This window comes from Phasianus colchicus, chromosome 39 (genome assembly GCF_987193195.1).
Source record: "Phasianus colchicus chromosome 39, bPhaCol1.hap1.1, whole genome shotgun sequence".
NCBI classification, from domain to species: domain Eukaryota; kingdom Metazoa; phylum Chordata; class Aves; order Galliformes; family Phasianidae; genus Phasianus; species Phasianus colchicus.
The window spans coordinates 2,139,211-2,155,631 of record NC_143474.1 but is presented as its reverse complement, the minus strand read 5'-3'; the positions used below and the strand labels follow the sequence as shown (position 1 = coordinate 2,155,631).

Here is a 16,421-nt window from a genome sequence, read left to right as displayed (position 1 = left end):
CCCTTCCGCTTTCCGCCCTCTCACCCCCTCAACGACCTCAAGTTAGCCGCTAATTAGCCGCTAAGCAGCCGTTAATTAGCAACCAGCCGTTAATTAGCAACCAGCCGTTAATTAGCGACCAGCCGCTCCTCCCGCGCTCCGCTCCGCCGACGCCGCGCTCTCCCCACACGCGCCCCGCGCCGCGCCTTTTATCCCCTCAAGCCCCGCCCACCGCCCCTCTCACCCAATCCCGTCGCGCGCCGCCGCAGCGACACCCAATCGGAGCGCGCAACGCACACACGTGACTCAAGGCGCATGCGCACTTTATTAAAAAGCGAGTTTTTTTTTAAGGGGCGGGGCTTGGACGCGATGGGCGGGGCTCCACGGGCGCTTCCCGCGCTAGGAGTTCGCGCAGGCGCAGTGCGTACTCCGCGTCGTTTTCGTTGTCGCCTTGCGGCGGCCTCCCGGCCGGCAGGTGGCGCTCAGCCGCCGCTCGAAGTTCGGCCGCTCCGTACAGCGTCGCCGGGTCCAAACCGCGCTCGTTGATCAGCCGCACCAGGTATTCGGCGTAGTGAGCGCTGAAGCGGAAGGGGCGGAGCCAGAAAGCGGAAGTGGGGGGGATAAAGGAGTCAGGTGGGAGGTTGGGGGTTGTGGGGACCATAGAGACGTGGCGGCGCTCCATAGGGAAACAGAGACCCCATAGGGAGCCATTGAGACCCCATAGGGAGCATAGAGACCCCATAGGGAGCATAGAGACCCCATAGGGAGCATAGAGACCCCATAAGGACCACAGAGACCCCATAGGGAGCCACTCAGACCCCATAAGGACCATACAGATCCCATAGGGAGCCACAGAGACTCACAGAATCGCATGGAGACCCCAAAGTTGCCCCATAGGGACCCATAGAGCCCTACAGTGACCCCAAAATGCCCCATAGAGACCCCATAGTGCCTCACAGGGCCCCATAGACACCCTACAGTGGCCTCCAAGTGCCCCATAGGGACCCACTGAGACCCCACGGTGCCCCATAGGGACCCACAGAGACCCCAAAGTGCCCCATAGGGCCCCATAGAGACCCCAAAGAACCCTACAGTGACCTCTAAGTGCCCCATAGAGACCCCACAGTGCCCCATAGAACCCCACAGTGCCTCCAACTGCCCCATAGGGACCCACAGGGACCCCACAGTGCCCCATAGGGACCCATAGGAATCCCACAGTGCCCCATAGGGACCCACAGAGACCCCAAAGTGCCCCATAGAACCCTACAGTGACCTCCAAGTGCCCCATAGGGATCCCACAGTGCCCCGTAGGGCCCCATAGAGACTCATAGGGACCCCTAAGTGCCCCATAGAACCCCACAGTGCCTCACAGGGCCCCATAGACACCCTACAGTGACCTCCAAGTGCCCCATAGGGACCCCAAAGTGCCCCGTAGGGCCCCATAGAGACCCACAGGGACCCCTAAGTGCCCCATAGAACCCCACAGTGCCTCCAACTGCCCCATAGGGACCCACAGGGACCCCACAGTGCCCCATAGGGCCCCATAGAGACCCCACAGTGCCCCATAGGGCCCCATAGAGACCCCAAAGTGCCCCATAGAGACCCCATAGAGACTCATAGGGACCCCTAAGTGCCCCCATAGAGACCCCAAAGTGCCCCATAGAACCCCAGAGTGACCTCTAAACGCCCCATAGGGACCCATAGAGACCCCAAAGTGCCCCATAGAGACCCCAAAGTGCCTCCAACTGCCCCATAGGGACCCATAGAGACCCCAAAGTGCCCCATAGAGACCCCAAAGTGCCTCCAACTGCCCCATAGGGACCCATAGAGACCCCAAAGTGCCCCATAGAGACCCCAAAGTGCCTCGAACTGCCCCATAGGGACCCACAGGGACCCCACAGTGCCCCATAGGGACCCACAGAGACCCCACAGTGCCCCATAGAGACCCCAAAGTGCCCCATAGAACCCTACAGTGACCTCCAAGTGCCCCATCGGGACCCTACAGTGCCCCATAGGGACCCATAGAGACCCCAAAGTGCCCCGTAAGGCCCCATAGAGACTCATATGGACCCCTAAGTGCCCCCATAGAGACCCCAAAGTGCCCCCCCCCATAAGCCCATACCGGCACAGCCCAGCCTGCCCCACAGCTGTGGGTCTCCCACAGGCAGCATCACGTGGGGGGGCCCCGGGGGTCTCCTTCAGCTCCTGCAGCCAGCAGCCACCTGGAAGGAGGGGGAGGGGGGAAACAGGTCACAGCGTGGGGTCACACGGAGGGTTCAAAGGTCAAAAGGTCAGCGGTTAAAAGTCAGGAGGGGGGGGGGGTCAAGGCTCACCTCCGGGTGGGGGTTGGGCTCCAGATGGGGGTTGGGTGTCATACGGGACTCCGCCCACCTGGGGGAGGAGCCAACGAGTGACCAATCGCAGGCGAGCTCCATTGGTCCTCCGAGAGGTCCTCCCAACCCGCAGGGGGCGCCAGAACCGCTCCTCCCACAGCCGCTCTATCCTTACGGGTCCCATTGGTCCTCCAGGCTCACCTCCCACCGCAAGGGGGCGCTGTACTCATCCCCCCCCCCCCCCACCCTAGGAGCCACTCTATCCTCCCAAGTCCTCCAGGAAGTCCTCCAACCCATAGGGGGCGCCTCCCCCCCACCCTCACCCCATAGAGCCACTCTATCTCCACATGTTGGTCCTCCAGGAAGTCCTCCAACCCATAGGGGGTGCCTCTCCCCCACCCTCACCCCATAGAGCCGCTCTATCTCCTCATGTTGGTCCTCCAGGAAGTCCTCCAAACCCACGGGGGGCGCCAACACCCCATAGAGCCACTCCATTCCCCCCTATTGGTCCTCCCAACCTACAGGGGACCCCAGTCCTCCCAGCCTATAGGGAACCCCAGTCCTCCCAACCTCCAGGGGGCCCCAATCCCCCCCCCTCCCCCCTCCCCCCGGCCGCTCTATCCCTCCCATTATTCCTCCCAACCTCCAGGGGGTGCCAATCCCTCCTAACCCCCCCCCGGCCGCTCTATCCCCACCCTCGTTGGTCCTCCCAACCTCCAGGGGGCGCCCATCCCTCCTAACCCCCCCATAGCCGCTCTTTCCCTCCCATTAGTCCTCCCAACCTCCAGGGGGCGCCCATCCCACCCCAGCCGCTCTATCCCTCCCCCCATAGCCGCTCTATCCCTCCCGTTAGTCCTCCAACCTCCAGGGGGCGCCCATCCCTCCTAACCCCCCCATGGCCGCTCTACCCCCTCGTTGGTCCTCCCAACCTCCAGGGGGCGCCCATCTCTCCCCAACCCCCCCATGGCCGCTCTATCCCCCCCCTCGTTGGTCCTCCCAACCTCCAGGGGGCGCCAATCCCGTTCCCTATAGATGCTCTATCCCTACCGTTGGTCCTCCCAACCTCCAGGGGGCGCCCATCCCACCCCAGCCGCTCTATCCCTCCCCCCATAGCCGCTCTATCCCTCCCATTAGTTTTCCCAACCTCCAGGGGGCGCCCATCCCTCCTGACACCCCCATAGCCGCTCTATCCCCCCCCGTTGGTCCTCCCAACTTCCAGGGGGCGCCAATCCCACCCCAACCCCCCCCTCCAGCCGCTCTATCCCTCCCATTAGTCCTCCCAACCTCCAGGGGGCGCCCATCCCACCCCAGCCGCTCTATCCCTCCTCCCACAACCGCTCTATTCCTCCCATTAGTCCTCCCAACCTCCAGGGGGCCCCAATCCCCCCAACCTCCCATAGCCACTCTATCCCCCCCTTGTTGGTCCTCCCAACCTCCAGGGGGCGCCAATCCCACCCCAACCCCCCCCAACCCCCCCCTCCAACCGCTCTATCCCTCTCATTAGTCCTCCCAACCTCCAGGGGGCGCCCATCCCTCCTAACCCCCCCATGGTCGCTCTATCCCTCCCCGTTGGTCCTCCCAACCTCCAGGGGGCGCCCATCCCTCCTAACCCCCCCCATAGCCGCTCTATCCCCCCCCTCGTTGGTCCTCCCAACCTCCAGGGGGCGCCCATCCCTCCTAACCCCCCCATAGCCACTCTATCCCCCCCCGTTGGTCCTCCCAACCTCCAGGGGGCGCCCATCCGTCCCCAACCCCCCCATAGCCGCTCTATCCCCCCCGTTGGTCCTCCCAACCTCCAGGGGGCGCCATCCCCCCCCCCGCCGCCGCTCCCCCCGACCTGCAGGAGGCGCTGCAGGCGGCGCGGCTCCCAGTCGCGCAGATGGAAGGCGCAGTGCCGCGGGTGGTGGGCGTGCAGGGACGGCCGCAGGGGGCAGCGCGGCAGCGGGCAGCGCTGCCGGGGCAACGGCGCTCAGCGGGGCCCCATGGCAACCACAGGGACCCACAGGGACCCATAGGGACCCATAGGGACCACAGGGACCCATAGGGACCACAGGGACCACAGGGACCCATAGGGACCCATAGGAACCATAGGGACCACAGGGACCACAGGGACCCATAGGGACCCATAGGGACCCCATAGGGACTCCATAGGGACCCATAGGGACCCATAGGGACCACAGGGACCCATAGGGACCCCATAGGAACCATAGGGACCACAGGGACCCATAGGGACCCATAGGGACCCATAGGGACCACAGGGACCCATAGGGACCCCATAAGGACCCATAGGGACCCCATAGGGACCACAGGGACCCCATAGGGACCCATAAGCACCACAGGGACCCCATAGGGACCCCTAGAAACCACAGGGACCCATAGGGGCCCCATAGGGACCCATAGGGACCCACAGGAACCCCATAGGGACCCACAGGAACCCCATAGGGACCCCATAAAGACCCATAGGAACCATAGGGACCGCACAGGGACCCCATAGGGACCCATACCCACCCCATACCCCCCAAAACCACCCCATATCCCCCCATAGAACCCCATACCCACCCCATACCCAGTGCATAACCCCCATAACCGCCCCATACCCACCCCGTTACCCCCTGTAGAACCCCATACCCACCCCATACACCCCATACAACCCCATAACTGCCACATACCCACCCCGTACCCCCCATACCCACCCCATAACCCCCATAGAACCCCATATCCCCCCATACCCACCCCGTACCCCCCATAGTCCCCCATACCCACCCCATAGAACCCCATACCCACCCTGTACCCCCCATAACCACCCCACACCCACCCCATAACCCCCCATAACCCCCCATAACCACCCCATACCCACCCCGTACCCCCCATAACCACCCCATATCCCCCCTAACCACCCCATACCCATCCCATACCCACCCCATACCCACGCCATACCGACCCCATAGAACCCCATACCCACCCCATAGCCCCCCATAACCCCCCCGTAACCACCCCATACGCCCCATAGCCCCCCATACCCACCCCATACCGACCCCATAGAACCCCATAACCCCTCGTAACCACCCCATACCCCCCCATACCCACCCCATAGCCACCCCATAGAACCCCATATCCACCCCATACCCACCCCATATCCCCCCATAGAACCCCATAACCACCCCATACCCACCCTGTACCCCCCATAACCACCCCATAACCACCCCATACCCACCCCATAGAACCCCATATCCACCCCATAGCCCCCCATAACCCCCCATAACCACCCCATACCCCCCATAGCCCCCCATACCCACCCCATACCGACCCCATAGAACCCCATAACCCCTCGTAACCACCCCATACCCCCCATACCCACCCCATACCCACCCCATAGAACCCCATACCCACCCCATAGCCCCCCATAACCCCTCGTAACCACCCCATACCCCCCCATAACCACCCCATACCCACCCCATAACCCCCCCATACCGGCCCCATATCCCCCATACCCACCCCATAACCACCCCATACCCACCCCATAGCCCCCCATAACCCCCCGTAACCACCCCATACCCCCCATAACCATCCCATATCCCCCATACCCACCCCCTACCCACCCCATACCGACCCCATAGAACCCCATACCGACCCCATAGAACCCCATACACACCCCATAGCCCCCCATAACCCCTCGTAACCACCCCATACCCACCCCATAGAACCCCATACCCACCCCATACCCACCCCATATCCCCCCATAGAACCCCATACCCACCCCATACCCACCCCATAGAACACCATATCCACCCCATAGCTCCCCATAACCCCCCATAACCACCCCATATCCCCCCATAACCACCCCATACCCACCCCATAACCCCCCATATCCCCCATACCCACCCCATACCCACCCTGTACCCCCCATACCCACCCCATAGCCCCGCATAACCCCCCATAACCACCCCATACTGATCCCATAGAACCCCATAAGCCCCCATACCCACCCCATACCCACGCCATACCCACCCCATAACCCCCCATAACCACCCCATATCCCCCATACCCACCCCATATCCCGCATACCCACCCCCTACCGACCCCATAGAACCCCATAACCACCCCATACCCACCCTGTACCCCCCATACCCACCCCATAGCCCCGCATAACCCCTCGTAACCACCCCATACCGACCCCATAGAACCCCATAACCCCCCATAGCCCCCCATAACCCCCCATACCCACCCCATACCCGCCCTGTACCCCCCATAACCCCCATACCCCCCATACCCACCCCATACCCACCCTGTACCCCCCATAACCACCCCATACCCACCCCATACCCCCCATAGAACCCCATACCCACCCCATAGAACCCCATAACCCCCCATACCCACCCCATAGCCCCCCCAGCCCCCCCAGCGCTCACCTCCCGGGGGTGGAAGGCGGCGCCGCAGCCCCCGCAGAAGTGGTGGGAGCACTGCGAGCACTGGAAGTGCAGGCAGCCGCCCCGCGCCAGCGCGAACCACTGCGAGCAGCGCGGGCACGCTGTGCGGGAGCGGTTGTGCGCTCAGCGTTATGGGGTCGGGGGGGGCTTATGGGGTCATGGGGGGGGGATATGGGGTCGTGGGGGGGGGATATGGGGGGATATGGGGTTGTGGGGGGGATATGGGGTCGTGGGGGAGGAGAGACGGGGATATGGGGGGATATGGGGTCATGAGGGGGAGATAGGGGGGTATGGGATCGTGGGGGGGTTATGGGGTCGTGGGGAGGGAGAAACAGGGATATGGGGGGATATGGGGTTGTGGGGGGGAGATAAGGGGGGTATGGGGTCATGGGGGGGATATGGGGTCGTGGGGGGGGATATGGGGGGGTATGGGGTCGTGGGGGGGGGTATGGGGGGGTATGGGGTCGTTGGGGGGGATATGGGGGGGTATGGGGTCGTGGGGGGGGTATGGGGTCGTGGGGGGGGATATGGGGGGGTATGGGGTTGTGGGGGGGGTATGGGGGGGTATGGGGTCGTGGGGGGAGGGTATGGGGGGGTATGGGGTCATAGGGGGGGGGTATGGGGTCGTGGGGGGGGTATGGGGTCGGGGGGGCATATGGGGTCGGGGGGGGATATGTGGGGGTATGGGGTCGTGGGTATGGGGTCGTAGGGGGGGGTATGGAGGGGTATGGGGTCATAGGGGGGGGGATATGGGGTCGTGGGGGGGATATGGGGGGGTATGGGGTCGTGGGGGGGGGTATGGGGGGGTATGGGGTCGTTGGGGGGGAGATAAGGGGGATATGGGGTCATGGGGGGGGAGAGACAAGGATATGGGGGGATATGGGGTCATGGGGGAGATATGGGGTCATGGGGGAAAGATAGGGGGAATATTTGGGGATATGGAGTCATGAGGGGGAGATAGGGGGTATATGGGGTCATGGGGGGGGAGAGACAGGGATATGGGGGGATATGGGGTCATGGGGGGAAGATAGGGGGGATATGGGGTCATGGGGGGGATATGGGGTCATGGGGGGGGAGAGACGGGGATATGGGGGGATATGGGGTCATGGGGGCGGAGAGACAGAGATATGGGGGGATATGGGGTCATGGGGGGGAGATAGGGGGGATATGGGGTCATGAGGGGGGTATGAGGTCATGGGGGGGGAGAGACAGGGATATGGGGGGATATGGGGTCATGGGGGGGAGATGGGGTTGTGGGGGGGGTATGGGGATGTAGGAGGGGGTATGGGGGGGATATGGGGCCGTAGAGGGGGATATGGGGTCGTAGGGGGGGATACGTGGGGGTATGGGGTCATGGGGGGGGGTATGGGGGGATACTGGGGGGATATGGGGTCATAGGGGACAGATATGGGGGGATATGGGGTCACGGGGGGGTATGGGGGAACATGGCGGAAACATGGGTGGTTTGGGGTCACAGGGAGGCAGATAGGGAAGATAGGGCGGCCCCATAAAGACCCACAGGGACCCCATGGCGACCCCACAGCAGCCCCATAGCGCCCCATAGCTGCCCCCAGGCCGGGTACCGATGCCGTGATCCCTGAGGAAGGCGTCCAGCCCCACGTGCTCCAGCTGTGGGTCGCGCTCCCGCAGCCACAGCCCGAACTCGGCGCAGGACAGCGAGCCGTGCTCAGGGTGCCACTGCCGGGACACAGCCCCACAGCGCCCCATAGCGCCCCATAGCGCCCCATAGCGCCCCACAGCGCCCCATAGCTGCCTCATAGTGACCCCATAGATACCCCATAGTGACCCCATAGCTGGCCCATAGCCAGCCCATAACTGCCCCATAGCACCCCATAACCCCCCCACAGCACCCCACAACTCTCCTATAGCACCCCATAGCACCCCACAACCCCCCCACAACCACCCCACAGCACCCCATAACCACCCTGTAATACCCCATAACCTCATCAAGGCACCCCATAACTACCCCCCAGCACCCCATAACCACCCAAAAGCCCCCCCAGCACCCCACAACCACCCCACAGCACCCTACAACCCCCCAGATCACCCCCCAGCACCCCATAACCCCCCCATAGCACCCCATAATCCCCCCATAGCACCCCAGAGCACCCCATAACCCCACGGTAGCACCCCATAACCACCCCATAACCACCCCACAACCCCCCCATAGCACCCCACAACCCCCCCCAGCACCCCATAACACCCCATAACACCCCACAACCCCCCCATACCACCCCACAACCCCCCCCAGCACCCCATAACCACCCCATAACACCCCACAACCCCCCCATACCACCCCACAACCCCCCCCAGCACCCCATAACCACCCCATAACACCCCACAACCCCCCCATTGCATCCCACAACTCCCCTATAGCCCCCATAACACCCCATAACCCCCCCCAGCACCGCATAACCACCCCATACCACCCCACAACCCCCCCATAGCACCCCATAACCCCCCCATAGCACCCCACAACCCCCTCATAACCACCCCATACCACCCACAGCACCCCATAACCACCCCGTAACACCCCACAACCCCCCCATAACCACCTCGTAACACCCCACAACCCCCCCATAACACCCCATAACCACCCCGTAACACCCCACAACCCCCCCATAGCACCCCATAACCACCTCATAACACCCCACAACCCCCCCATAACACCCCATAACCACCCCGTAACACCCCACAACCCCCCCATAGCACCCCATAACCACCTCATAGCACCCCACAACCCCCCCATAGCACCCCATAACCACCTCATAACACCCCATAACCACCCCATACCACCCCACAACCACCCCATAGCACCCCACAACCCCCCCATAGCACCCCCTAACCACCTCATAACACCCCATAACCACCCCATACCACCCCACAACCACCCCATAGCACCCCACAACCCCCCCAGCACCCCATAACCCCCCCCAGCACCCCATAACCCCCCCCAGCACCCCATAACCAACCCACAACCCCCCCCAACACCCCATAACCCCCCCACAGCACCCCATAACCCCCCACAACCCCCCCACACCACCCCATAACCCCCCACAACCCCCCCACACCACCCCATAACCACCTCATAACACCCCACAACCCCCCCATAGCACCCCATAACCACCTCATAACACCCCATAACCACCCCATACCACCCCACAACCACCCCACAACCACCCCATACCACCCCACAACCACCCCACAACCCCCAGCTCACGGGCCGCAGGCAGCGCGGGCAGCAGCTCTGCTGGCACTGGGGGCACTGGGCCGGGCCGCGCTCCGCCTCGAAGATGAACCCGAAGGAGCACTTGTGGGGCAGAGGGGGGGGTCAGCACCTCCGGCCCCACACGGCGCCCCATAGAGCCCTGCCGGCCCCATAGAAAAGCATAGAGCCCCATAGGTCACTCCCAACCCTACACAACCCCATAGAGCCCTCCCAGAACCATAGGAATCCCATAGAGTCCCCCGGCCCCATAGGAACCCCATAGAGCCCCATAGATCACTTCCAACCCTACACAACCCCATAGAGCCCTCCCAGAACCATAGGAACCCCATAGAGCTCCATAGATCACTCCCAACCCTACACAACCCCATAGAGTCCTCCCAAACCCACAGGAACCCCATAAAGCCCTCCCGGCCCCATAGAGCCCTCCCAGCCCCATAGGAACCCCACAGAGCCCTCTCAGACACATAGAGCCCCCCCCCAATCCCATAGGAACCCCCATAGAGCCCCCTCGGTCCCATAGGAACACCATAGAGCCGCCCCAGCCCCACAGGAACCCCATAGAGCCCCATAGACCACTTCTAACCCTACACAACCCCATAGATCCCCCCTGGCCCCATAGAAACCCCAGAGAGCCCTCCCAAACCAATAGGAACCCCATAAATCCCATAGGGCCCCACAATTCCCCCCGGCCCCATAGGACCCCATAGGAGTCCGCCCCCAGCCCCATAGGGCCCCACAATCCCTCCCACCCCATAGGAGTCCCCCCCCGGCTCCATAGGGCCCCACAATTCCCCCCGGCCCCATAGGACCCCATAGGAGTCCGCCCCCAGCCCCATAGGGCCCCACAATCCCTCCCACCCCATAGGAGTCCCCCCCCAGGCCCCATAGGGCCCCACAATTCCCCCCGGCCCCATAGGACCCCATAGGAGTCCGCCCCCAGCCCCATAGGGCCCCACAATCCCTCCCACCCCATAGGAGTCCCCCCCCAGGCCCCATAGGGCCCCACAATTCCCCCCGGCCCCATAGGACCCCATAGGAGTCCGCCCCCAGCCCCATAGGGCCCCACAATCCCTCCCACCCCATAGGAGTCCCCCCCCAGGCCCCATAGGGCCCCACAATTCCCCACGGCCCCATAGGACCCCATAGGAGTCCGCCCCTGGCCCCATAGGGCCCCACAATCCCTCCCACCCCATAGGAGTCCCCCCCCGGCCCCATAGGGCCCCACAATTCCCCCCGGCCCCATAGGACCCCATAGGAGTCCGCCCCCGGCCCCATAGGGCCCCACAATCCCTCCACCCCATAGGAGTCCCCCCCCAGGCCCCATAGGGCCCCACAATTCCCCCCGGCCCCATAGGGCCCCATAGGAGTCCGCCCCCGGCCCCATAGGGCCCCACAATCCCTCCCACCCCATAGGAGTCCTCCCCCAGGCCCCATAGGGCCCCACAATTCCCCCCGGCCCCATAGGACCCCATAGGAGTCCGCCCCCGGCCCCATAGGGCCCCACAATCCCTCCCACCCCATAGGAGTCCCCCCCCAGGCCCCATAGGGCCCCACAATTCCCCCCGGCCCCATAGGACCCCACAATCCCTCCCACCCCATAGGAGTCCCCCCCCAGCCCCATAGGGCCCCACAATTCCCCACCTGCGGGCACCACAAGAACTGGGGGTCCCTCAGCAGCTCCCGCTCCGTCAGCTTCTGGGTGAACAGCTGGTAGGTTTGGGGGTCCAACTCCTGCCGCAGCTGGGGGCAAACGGGGCTCAGACCCACAGCGACCCATAGCGACCCATAGGGACCACCTCCAGCCCCATAAGGATCCATGAGCACCCACAGAAACCCCATAGACACCTCCAATCCTATAAGGATCCACGGGCACCCACACAAACCCCATAGACACCTCCAACCCCATAAGGATCCACGAGCACCCACAGAAACCCCATAGACACCTCCAACCCCATAAGGATCCATGGGCACCCACAGAAACCCCATAGACACCTCCAACCCCATAAGGATCCATAAACACCCACAGAAACCCCATAGACACCTCCAACCCCATAAGGATCCACGAGCACCCACGCAAACCCCATAGACACCTCCAACCCCATAAGGATCCAAAAACACCCACGCAAACCCCATAGACACCTCCAACCCCATAAGGATCCACGAGCACCCACAGAAACCCCATAGACACCTCCAACCCCATAAGGATCCACGAGCACCCACACAAACCCCATAGACACCTCCAACCCCATAAGGATCCACGAGCACCCACAGAAACCCCATAGACACCTCCAACCCCATAAGGATCCATGGGCACCCACAGAAACCCCATAGACACCTCCAACCCCATAAGGATCCACGGGCACCCACACAAACCCCATAGATACCTCCAACCCCATAAGGATCCACGAGCACCCACAGAAACCCCATAGACACCTCCAACCCCATAAGGATCCATAAGCACCCACAAAAACCCCATAGACACCTCCAACCCCATAAGGATCCATAAGCACCCACAAAAACCCCATAGACACCTCCAACCCCATAAGGATCCATAAGCACCCACAAAAACCCCATAGACACCTCCAACCCCATAAGGATCCATAAGCACCCACAGAAACCCCATAGACACCTCCAACCCCATAAGGATCCATAAGCACCCACAAAAACCCCATAGAAATCCGTAGAGACCCATAAGGATCCTATAGGGACCCACAGAACCCTATAGATTCCATACAGACCCCACAGGGGTCCATAGAGACTCATAGGGACCCATAAAGTCCTATAGATTCCCACAGAGACCCCCCCAGGGACCCTAAAGACTCATAAGGACCCATAAAGCCCTACAGATCCCCATAGGGACCCCATAAGGACCCACAAAGCCCTATAGAGCCCCATAGGGACCCCATAAGGACCCACAAAGCCCTATAGATCCCCATAGGGACCCCATAAGGACCCATAAAGCCCTACTGATCCCCATAGGAACCCCATAAGGACCCATAAAGCCCTACAGATCCCCATAGGGACCCCATAAGGACCCATAAAGCCCTATAGATCCCCATAGGGACCCCATAAGGATCCATAAAGCCTTACAGATCCCCATAGGGACCCCATAAGGACCCATAAAGCCCTACAGATCCCCATAGGGACCCCATAAGGACCCATAAAGCCCTACAGATCCCCATAGGGACCCCATAAGGACCCATAAAGCCCTACAGATCCCCATAGGGACCCCATAAGGACCCATAAAGCCCTACAGATCCCCATAGGGACCCCATAAGGACCCATAAAGCCCTATAGATCCCAACAGGGACCCCACAGAGTCCCTAAAAACTAACAAACGCCCATAAATCTCTGTAGATCTCTACAAAAACCACATAAAGACACATAAAACCCTACAAATCCCTATAAAAACCCCACAGGGACCCATAGTAACTAATAAACACCCATAAACCCCTATAGAACTCTACAGAAACCCCATAGGAACCCACAGAGAACCCATAAAACCCTACAGACCCCCACAAAAACCCCAGAGACCCATAGGAACGCATAAATTCCTACAGATCCCCACAGAAACCCCACAAAGCCCCTCACAACCCCCTTTATGCCCCCCCCATTTACCTGCACATCCAAGGTGGAAAAGTAGCAGAGCCGCGCCGCCTCATCCCGCAGGTCGGGCCGCCCGCAGGCCGGGCAAACCAGGTCAGCCACGGCCTTCTCCTTCACCCCGATGGTGAAATGCTGCCTGAAGCACTCGGGGCACAGGGCGCACTCGCAGCCCGTCAACCACCTCATCTGTATCAAAAAAAACACCCAAAACGGCCTCAAAACGCCGCTTTAAAGCTTCGCGCAAGCCTGCGATAAGCTTTTAACGCCTCAAAGCGCGGCTCTCCGGGCTCAAAATGGCGCCGGCGGGTCTCCACACGGACACAAAATGGCGGCTCAAAATGGCGCCGTCGCTATGGCAACTCCCGCCTTTCCGCCCCTCCCGTTGCCATAGCAACTCCCGCCGTTAGGGGGCGGTTCCCATGGCAACTCCCGCCTTTCCGCGTTCCCACAGCGATTTGCGCCGCTCTGATTGGCCGGGTTCGTTTCCATAGCAACTCCCGCCTCCCGTTCCCGCCTCCCGTTCCCATAGCAACTCGCGACGCTCTGATTGGCCCGGCCCGTTCCCATAGCAACCCCCGGCGCTCTGATTGGCCCGGCCCAAGTTGCCATAGCAACCCTTCCCATCCCCATAGCAACCCCCCGGTTGCCATAGCAACCTCCATCCCCATAGCAACCCCCATACCATCCCCCCGTTGCCATAGCAACCCCCATAGCATCCTCCCATCCCCATAGCAACCCTCCAATAGCAACCCCCATAGCATCCTCTCCCATCCCCATAGCAACCCCCATACCATCCTCCCAACCCCATAACAACCCTCCCATCCCCATAACAACCCTCCCATACCAACCCCCATAGCATCCTCTCCCATCCCCATAGCAACCCTCCCACCCCTCCCATCCCCATAGCACCCCCCATAGCATCCTCCCAACCCCATAACAACCCCCATAGCATCCTCCCCCCCCCATAACAACCCTCCCATCCCCACAGCAACCCCACAGCATCCTCCCAGCCCCATAACAACCCTCCCATCCCCTCCCATCCCCACAGCACCCCCCATACCATCCCCCCACCCCCATAACAACCCTCCCATCCCCACAGCACCCCCCATAGCGTCCTCCCATCCCCATACCAACCCTCCCATCCCCATAGCAACCCCCATATCATCCTCCCAGCCCCATAACAACCCTCCCATCCCCATAGCAACCCCCATATCATCCTCCCAGCCCCATAACAACCCTCCCATCCCCTCCCATCCCCATAGCAACCCCCGTACCATCCTCCCAGCCCCATAACAACCCTCCCATCCCCTCCCATCCCCATAGCAACCCCCATAGCATCCTCCCATCCCCATAGCAACCCCCATAGCATCCTCCCACCCCCATAACAACCCTCCCATCCCCATAGCAACCCTCCTATCCCCTCCCACCCCCATAGCAACCCCCATAGCATCCTCCCACCCCCATAACAACCCTCCCATCCCCATAGCAACCCTCCTATCCCCTCCCACCCCCATAGCAACCCCCATAGCATCCTCCCACCCCCATAACAACCCTCCCATCCCCATAGCAACCCTCCTATCCCCTCCCACCCCCATAGCAACCCCCATACCATCCTCCCAGCCCCATAACAACCCTCCCACCCCCACAGCAACCCTCCCAGCCCCATGCCATCCTCCCAGCCCCATAACAACCCTCCCATCCCCATACCAACCCCCATACCATCCTCCCAGCCCCACATCCACCCCTCCCAGCCCCACAGCACCCCCCGTAGCCCCGTGCTGCCCCCGTGCTGCCCCCACCTGCTCCCTGGGCAGCGCCCATCCGCACACGGCGCAGTCGCAGCGCAGGCGCCGTCGGATCTGGGCCCGGTCTGCGCAGCTCCGCACGGCTTCCAGCAGCGCCTTCAAACCCGGCGCCGCGGCCGAGCCGGGGCTCAGCCCCAATTCCCGGCCCATGGCCACAAACAGCGTGGCGCGGCCCCAGCTGGGCAGGGACAGCGTGGCCAGAGCCCTGCGGGCCAGAGCCTGGGGGAAGAAGCAGCAAAAACCCCGTAGGAATCATTGCAGGGCCATAGGGAACCACAGGGACCCCACAGGGACCCTATAAAGACGCATAGAGACCCATAAAGACCCATGGGAACCCACCGGAGCCATAAAGATGCATAAGGATCCATAGGAATCCATAGGGACCCACAGGGAACCACTGGACCCATAGCAATCAGTTGGGACCCCATAGAGACCCATAGGAACCCCATAAAGACCCACAGGGAGTCACTGGACCCATAGCGATCCACTGGGACCCCACAGAGACCCTATAAAGATCCATACAGACCCATAACGACCTATGGGAACCCACCGGAGCCATAAAGATGCATAAGGATCCATAGGGATCCATAGGGACCCCATAGGGAGTCACTGGACCCATAGCGATCCACTGGGACCCCACAGAGACCCAGGGAGTCACTGAACCCATAGCAATCCGTTGGGACCCCATGGAGACCCATAGGGACCCACAGGGAGCCACTAGACCCATAGCGATCCATTGGGACCCCATGGAAACCCATAGGGACCCACTGGAGGTATAAGGATCAATAGGGATCCATTGGGACCCATAGAGACCCATAGGGACCCCATAGGGACCCACAGGGAGCCACTGCACCCATAGCAATCCGTTGGGACCCCATAGGGACCCCATAAAGACCCACAGGGAGTCACTGGACCCATAGCGATCCACTGGGACCCCATAGAGACCCATAAGGACCCACAGGGAGCCACTGGACCCATAGCAATCCGTTGGGACCCCAAAGGAACTCCACAGGGACCCATA

General features: G+C 62.0%; 1 protein-coding gene across 1 annotated transcript in view; it reads right to left on the bottom strand.

The window, feature by feature from the left end:
• Positions 1-293: 293 nt before the first annotated feature.
• The window catches only part of RNF31 (ring finger protein 31), a 28,851-nt gene continuing 12,723 nt past the window's right edge, over positions 294-16,421 (bottom strand). Inside the window, exons 12-21 of the mRNA XM_090130112.1 lie at positions 15,395-15,619; positions 13,608-13,781; positions 11,631-11,729; positions 9,981-10,070; positions 8,323-8,437; positions 6,722-6,840; positions 4,150-4,263; positions 2,313-2,370; positions 2,102-2,201; positions 294-557 (exon numbers count right to left, since the gene is read on the bottom strand). Coding sequence (XP_089986238.1) covers positions 326-557; positions 2,102-2,201; positions 2,313-2,370; positions 4,150-4,263; positions 6,722-6,840; positions 8,323-8,437; positions 9,981-10,070; positions 11,631-11,729; positions 13,608-13,781; positions 15,395-15,619 — 1,326 coding nt within the window. The 3' untranslated portion in view covers positions 294-325. The remainder of the gene's footprint in view (positions 558-2,101; positions 2,202-2,312; positions 2,371-4,149; positions 4,264-6,721; positions 6,841-8,322; positions 8,438-9,980; positions 10,071-11,630; positions 11,730-13,607; positions 13,782-15,394; positions 15,620-16,421) is intronic.